The sequence below is a fragment of the Chinchilla lanigera genome, unplaced genomic scaffold (assembly GCF_000276665.1).
Source record: "Chinchilla lanigera isolate Chin_1 unplaced genomic scaffold, ChiLan1.0 scaffold00002, whole genome shotgun sequence".
Classification (NCBI taxonomy): domain Eukaryota; kingdom Metazoa; phylum Chordata; class Mammalia; order Rodentia; family Chinchillidae; genus Chinchilla; species Chinchilla lanigera.
Genome location: NW_004955403.1, coordinates 40008923 through 40015199, shown reverse-complemented (window position 1 = coordinate 40015199; position 6277 = coordinate 40008923). Strand labels below are relative to the sequence as shown.

At 46.8% G+C, this 6277-nt stretch overlaps 2 protein-coding genes and 1 long non-coding RNA gene across 3 annotated transcripts in view; 2 read left to right on the top strand and 1 right to left on the bottom strand.

Moving 5' to 3' along the window:
- The window catches only part of Klhl2 (kelch-like family member 2), an 81014-nt gene extending 79654 nt beyond the window's left edge, over positions 1-1360 (top strand). The window contains exon 14 of the mRNA XM_013513491.1: positions 245-1360. Within this exon, the coding sequence (XP_013368945.1) occupies positions 245-273 (29 nt within the window). The 3' untranslated portion in view covers positions 274-1360. The remainder of the gene's footprint in view (positions 1-244) is intronic.
- LOC102011937 overlaps positions 1-5885 on the bottom strand; it is a 9807-nt gene extending 3922 nt beyond the window's left edge. The window contains exons 1-2 of the long non-coding RNA XR_259230.2: positions 5375-5885; positions 2050-2099 (exon numbers count right to left, since the gene is read on the bottom strand). This is a non-coding gene — a long non-coding RNA (uncharacterized LOC102011937). The remainder of the gene's footprint in view (positions 1-2049; positions 2100-5374) is intronic.
- A 267-nt stretch (positions 5886-6152) lies between these two features.
- Msmo1 (methylsterol monooxygenase 1) overlaps positions 6153-6277 on the top strand; it is a 17520-nt gene continuing 17395 nt past the window's right edge. The window contains exon 1 of the mRNA XM_005373587.2: positions 6153-6251. The gene's annotated coding sequence lies outside the window, so the exon portion shown is untranslated. The remainder of the gene's footprint in view (positions 6252-6277) is intronic.

The window sequence follows — 6277 nt, the reverse complement described above, 5'->3', positions numbered from 1 at the left end:
GGACTTGCAGTGATCCTCCTGCCTCAGCCTCCTGAGTGCTGGGATTACAGGTGTGCGCCACCACCCCCGGCAGAGATTTCACTATCATGGAAGTTAAAATGATAGTGCTACTAAACTGTAAGGAAGAGATTCTGAAACATGATTTGTTCAGCCCCTAGCGTTTGAAAAATACAGAATTAAGTGTTTTCTCAGAGATAGGGAATGCTGCCCAGGATGCATTTTATTTCTTCATTTCTTTGCCTAGGGGTCACAGTAATTGATAAACCACTATGAGCCCAACGGACATTTCTGGCGTATCTGTACGTGAGAAACAGGCTTCAACAAGTATTTCTGAAGTGACTGAGAATCTAGCACTTCTCCACTTACAGCTGCACTTTAAGTCTCAGCAGAAGACGAGACCGTCTGCCTTTCTAGGCCTCGGATACTGAAGATTATTTTCGGTAGAAGCACCGTGTAGGCTTTCTCTGCAACGAGCAGCAGCTGACGGAGTTTTCCTAAGACACCTGACTGCAGCACTTGCTCTGTAGTCCGCAGCCACCAGTTGCTTTCCTACAGACTCGTTCTCCCCGCCCTTGAGTGACTGGATTATTGTGTGAAGGGGGATAAAGTAATGAGTGTTCTCGTAAAATGAAATTTTACCTTTATTCCTTCTCTTGAAAATCTGTATTACCCGGGAACTGAAAATCTTGGAAAAGGTATTAAAGTCTCCGTAAGTATAGGAAGTAGTTGAGGGGTAAAACTGTTTGCTTTTATAAATATCTTTGATTACATGAATATAATAAATTGTGTGCACATAAATGTGTGTCTGTATGCTTTCCCTTAAACATGTTTGAAAAGATGTTTGAAACTTGATTCTTCTATTTATAATGGCACAGTACTTTGAATTATGCCAGTACTACATTGTAAAACAGAGTTGTATTTTTTGATATTTAACAATGCTTAACACTTTAAAATGCCACTTCTGGGGAATGAAAATGGTGTGACACACTTGGACCTGTGTGATGCCAAACTTTTTTAAATAAAATATAAATTATGCTTATTTATTATTTTCTTTAGTTTAATCTCGGTCATGTTTTGGTGTGTGTTTTTAATTTTTTTCTTAAGGTAACACTCTGGCATGAATATAACTGCAGGTTTTTGATGAATATAATGAATGTATGGAATTCAACTGAATTTGCATGGTCTTAAGAATTTTTCCTGTGTGTATACATTTAGCTGCTGTAAACAGAAAAGAGAGCTTTCTGTGAGTAGCCATGTGCGGTGGTTGGATAGTTTTTCTGAGATCTTCAATTAATCTGACTTTAAAGATGACCAAAACATGTCTTTCTTGAATTATCTTTGAATAAAAATTTGTATACTATTTGTTTCAGTGTCCTTACTTTTTTATCTAGTTTGATATTAAGAAAGTTGCCTGTTGTTTTTCTGGGCTTTTTAAAATAAAATTTGCATTTTCTCACTTTACAAATCCATATTTTAACTTTTTGTCAAAGTAATCAGCAAATCCATTAGATCAATAACAGATGTCTGAAAATTGTTCTTGAAGAACGAGGTCTTACCTCAGCCATTAACAAGACTCAGGCACTGGTGAAATTTAAACTTCTTGTATTTCTCTGTTCCTTATAATGAGCAGGACATGATATTAAACTAGTAGCGGTAGATAAAAAAAAGTCAAAGACAAAGTACCTTTTCTAAAACACTTGTTTTGATGTAAACAAAAGGAATTGAGGCCAGGCGCAGTGGCATATGCTTGTAATTCCAGCACGGCAGAAAGGGAAGAGGAAGCAAGGTTGGCGGGACTTAAAGGGGTTAGCATGAGCTATTGCCAGAACAAAGGTGCCCATGGAGACATTTTTATTTAGTTAACACAGATTGTTCAGATTTAAACAGAACCACATTACTTGGTTGAACTTTTCATTATAAATGAAAATACAAAGAATTGAATGAGGAAAGGCCTGTGTTTACTTGAGGCAAACAGATTTCTACATTAGTGTGGCCTGATCCACCGCCAGCAAACACGTAGAAGGCCTCATTAACTTGGAGCGCTCTTACCTGTTGGCGACAGGAGCACCGAGAAGAGTGTCTTCGTCCCTGGTCACAGCCTGTAAAAATACAGGAAAAGACAAACTCAGTTGCTCCTACTACGCTGTCACAGCACAGAACTTCACTGCAATCAGAAGAGGGTGGGGTTTTTTGCACACACCAGGTAGCTGTGCGGTGATGCCGACCGGTTACCGTAGAGGTCAGGTCTAGCCCCACTCCACTTGGAGCCCTGCCTGGAGGTGGTGTCAGGTCCCAGAAGTTAAGGACCCAGCCCCAGCTGAGCACCCTGCCTCAGCTGCCAGTCGCAGGCCCCTGCCCCTGGTGCTTCTTACCAACTACAAACCAGGGTCCTACCTGTCTGGGTTAAGTTGCTAGGGTGCCTCTCACAACTTAAGGAAATACATTTACTGGTTTATTAAAAGGCGCTGTAAAGGACACATTAAAAATGAGATACGACAAGATACAGGGGTTGCAGGGTGGAGCTCCATGCACCACCCTGCCAGCAGGAAGCACATCAGATCTTGTTCAGGAGTTTCCCTTGAGCCTCCTGTCCTGTCTGCCTCTTCCCTGAGATTGGTTAGTGGGGTTGAACTGTCCACGCCTCGACTCCCCTGGCATTTTTGCTAAGTGGTCCCATTCTAAGGGTATCTAGGACTCTGACCCTGGCGTCTCATCAGCATAAATTCAGATCTCTATATGGGCTCAGAGCAAATACCAAGGCACTCGTAATGGGAAATTCCTAGGTTTTAGGCACCTTGTGAGGAGAATGGGACACATTAAGTGTATTTCATTTTATGCCACACTTTTAAACACTAATCTTCCACAAAACTATGATGCTATCAGTTTAAGACATTTAAGAAATGTTAAAAGCTTTTTAAAAGTTTTTATTAGTGCATGTTCATAGTACATAATGATTTCGTTTATCATGGGGAGTTGGTACGTGAGGTTAATACATCTTAATTCTTCAAATGTCCCATTCCTCTCTTCTCCCTCCCACCTCCCTCTCTCCCTTAGTCCTCTTCTCATCTGCAAAATGTCTGTCTCCCTGTCTCTTATCTTTTATTTTGTTCTTTAATGTTTTCATACTTTGGGATTTTCATGTAAGAGACAGCATGTGTTACGGCTTCTGTCTAGATGTCCCCCAAACCCTCATGCAGTCACAGGCGGAGCTTTTTTACAGGTGGCTCTCGAGTGTGTGACGGATTCATGGTGCAGTGCTAGGGTTAAGGGTACTGGGGTTAAGGGTGGGTGATGACTAAGTCCACGGATGGGTTTGGCAGTGCACTAATCCTGGAAGCCCAGGTATAATGTAAGGGAGAGAAAGAGGCTTGTCTTTGTGCTCTTGCCAGCTTTGCCTGCCATGATCTGCTTTCTCCTTTGCCATACCACCCTGCCTTGGAGCCAGGCAACTGCGCACTGAAACCTCCACAAACTGTGAACCAAATAAACCTTTCCCCTTTAGCTAGGGGTGTCAGGTATTCTGTCTCAGCTACGAGAGAGAAGTAACTCAGACACCATGTGCTAGAGTATAAGCATGTGTATCTGATTTCCCTCACATTATGGCCTCAGGTGCAAACTGAGGAAGAGGTTTCTTTTGGCTGTGTGTAGAGGTTTCATTCCTGTTGCAGTAAGAATTTACAAGAAATAGATTTAATACAGGACACGTAATTTATAGGATTGTTTTATAATATTCACTCAAAAAGTCAAGTGCAGAGGAGTACAAGGAGATCTGGCCACACAGTAGAGATCCAAGAATCCAGGTGAGGGCCTGGATCTCATGGAAGTGTCCTCTGCGTCTAGCTGGAAGCCTAGAACCCACAACAATGTCTCATGCAAGTCTGTTTCAAGGATCTGCACTGCGAAGGCCCAAAGGTCTGTGGTGGAAGATAGAAGGTCTGCACCAGCGGGATGAAGGAGCTGTGTCGCCAGGCTGAGGGATCTGCACTGGAGCCAGGAAGCAACGCTCAAGGTAAGGACCAGAGCTCCCCTGAAGAGAACCACAGCCGTCCTCAGTGACAGCGAGGACGTGAGCTCCTCCGATGATGAGAGCAGCTGAGTTCATATCAGGAAAACCAGCTACAGCTCAGAGATAATTTGGCCCAACTCTATCTGACTACACCCAGCTGCACTGTAGCCTGCAGACATGCCCTGATTGCTGGCCTCTTTCAAGGTCTTTCTACCTGGGGTAGACTAGCCCAGTTAAGGACATGCTTGATTATCCTTGCTTACTCTGCTCGACTCCCACTGACATTCCCACCATATGATAAATGACCACCTCCTAACTAAAACCTGCCCAGAACGAATCTAACAGTGTGTGACTAACAGACGTAACCAATTACAGAACAACCCGCTATCAGCTTTTGTACTTCCTGCTTGCAAACCATATCTAAGTTTCTGTTCTTAAATCGGGGCTGCTGATTCCCACCAGCCCGCCGGCAGAGTAAAGCTGTTGCCTTCCACGTGCGTCCGTGCGCGGTCTTCTCCGTTCAGTCCCAGGTTCTCAACACGGAGCCTACCCTTTCTTCAATACAGGGAAATAAATGAATCGAGCCGCCAGATCTGTGTTTCTTCATAGCTCTAAACGCCCAAGGACTAATTTGATCCTTCCACATACCATACACGTGCTCAGATTTAGAGAACCTATCTTTGGCGGTAAAACTCTAAATTGGAAATAATGACCAACATATACTAAGCACTACTTTGGTGTCGGGTACTGTGCTTATCTAAGAACAAGCACCCCCCACCTTTTTTTTTTGAAACAGGGTCTTGCTATGCAGTTCAGGCTGGCCTTGAGCTCACTTTGTAGTCGGGGCTGGCCTCGAACTTGCAACGATCCTCCTGCCTCAGCCTCTCGAATGCTGGGGTTGCAGGCGTGTGCCACCATGCGCGGCAGAATAAGCACCCTTAACGACAAGCCTGGTAAGTCTGAACGCCATAGTAACCTCCTAACTGCTACTGGAAAGGTGGCAAGGTTGGGCAGTGGGGAAAAGTGCGAGTTGAGGCTGGGGTGTTTGCACATCTATACTCAGGATTATCGCCCGGTGTGGTGGCGCACGCCTGTAATCCCAGCACTAGGGAGGCTGAGGCAGGAGGATCGTTGCGAGTTTGAGACCACCCTGGGCTACAAAGTGAGCTCAAGGCCAGCTTGAACTGCAGAGCGAGACCCTGTCTCAAAAAAAAAGCCAAAAAACCCCCCAAAATACCCTCAGGATTTTCACACCCCAGAACACAGCGGGAAGAGATGCTAGGAAACGAGCAAAGGCAGGGTGTCCCACATCCATCGCAAAGCCCCACCTGGGCGGCCTCAGCTCACGTTTTGAAGCGGTGAACATACCTTGTAATGGACTAGTTGGGACACACAGCAACTTATTCAATAGTATAAAAACTGAATTCCAGTAGTACGTTGCGTAGCCGGGCTTGTTCAGCTCACTTCTGCGGTAGGTCGAGGCCAACCCCTCCGAGAGCAGACCCTCCCTTGGCGGGTGTTGTGTCGTGCTCTGAATCTTTCTAAACCCCCTTTCTCCTCTGTAATACGGAGGTAACCGCGACTGTCGCTCGGGTATCTCCGGGTTTACATCTTATTTGAAATTCTCAACCTTCCATGTACAGGGATTTATTAAAGGATACTGGGCCAGGGGAAACAAAGTAAAACAAAAAAAGATCCAGATCTAGGGTACACCACAGGAAGGCGCGATTAGAAGCAAAACATGATTTTAAAACGCATTTGGACCACTTTCTTCCCGGGTTTGGGGAAGAGCTGCTAACGCAGGGCTGCGCGGTCCTCTCTCCTTCTCTGCGCAGGCGCCGGCTGGGAACCCGGAGGGGAGGGGTCGCGGTTGCCAAGGTGACGCCCGGCATCCGCAGGGAGCGCGACCCGTCCCGCCCCATCACGCCGTCACGCGCTCCCGCGCTTCCCCGCCTCCGAGCTCGCGGCGGCGCCGATCACTGGCTGGACGCCCAAGTCTCACTATCCTCACTCCATCCGCGGAACCAATGGCGGTGACCACCAGGGATTCGTGACGTGAGTCACACGCTGACGGCGCCGGCTCCGCCCAATCACCGCGCCGAGGAGGTTGGGCGGCAGCCTCCTCAGACCAATAACGGCAGGAGGGCGGCCGCGCCCCCCAGGCCCCGCCCCGAGCCCGGAGAGGTGGATTCCGGCTGCTGGTGGAGTCGGGCGGCTTGGGCCGCTGTCTGCTCGCGGCGCGCAGGTGAGCGAACGGGCGCGCGGCGCGCG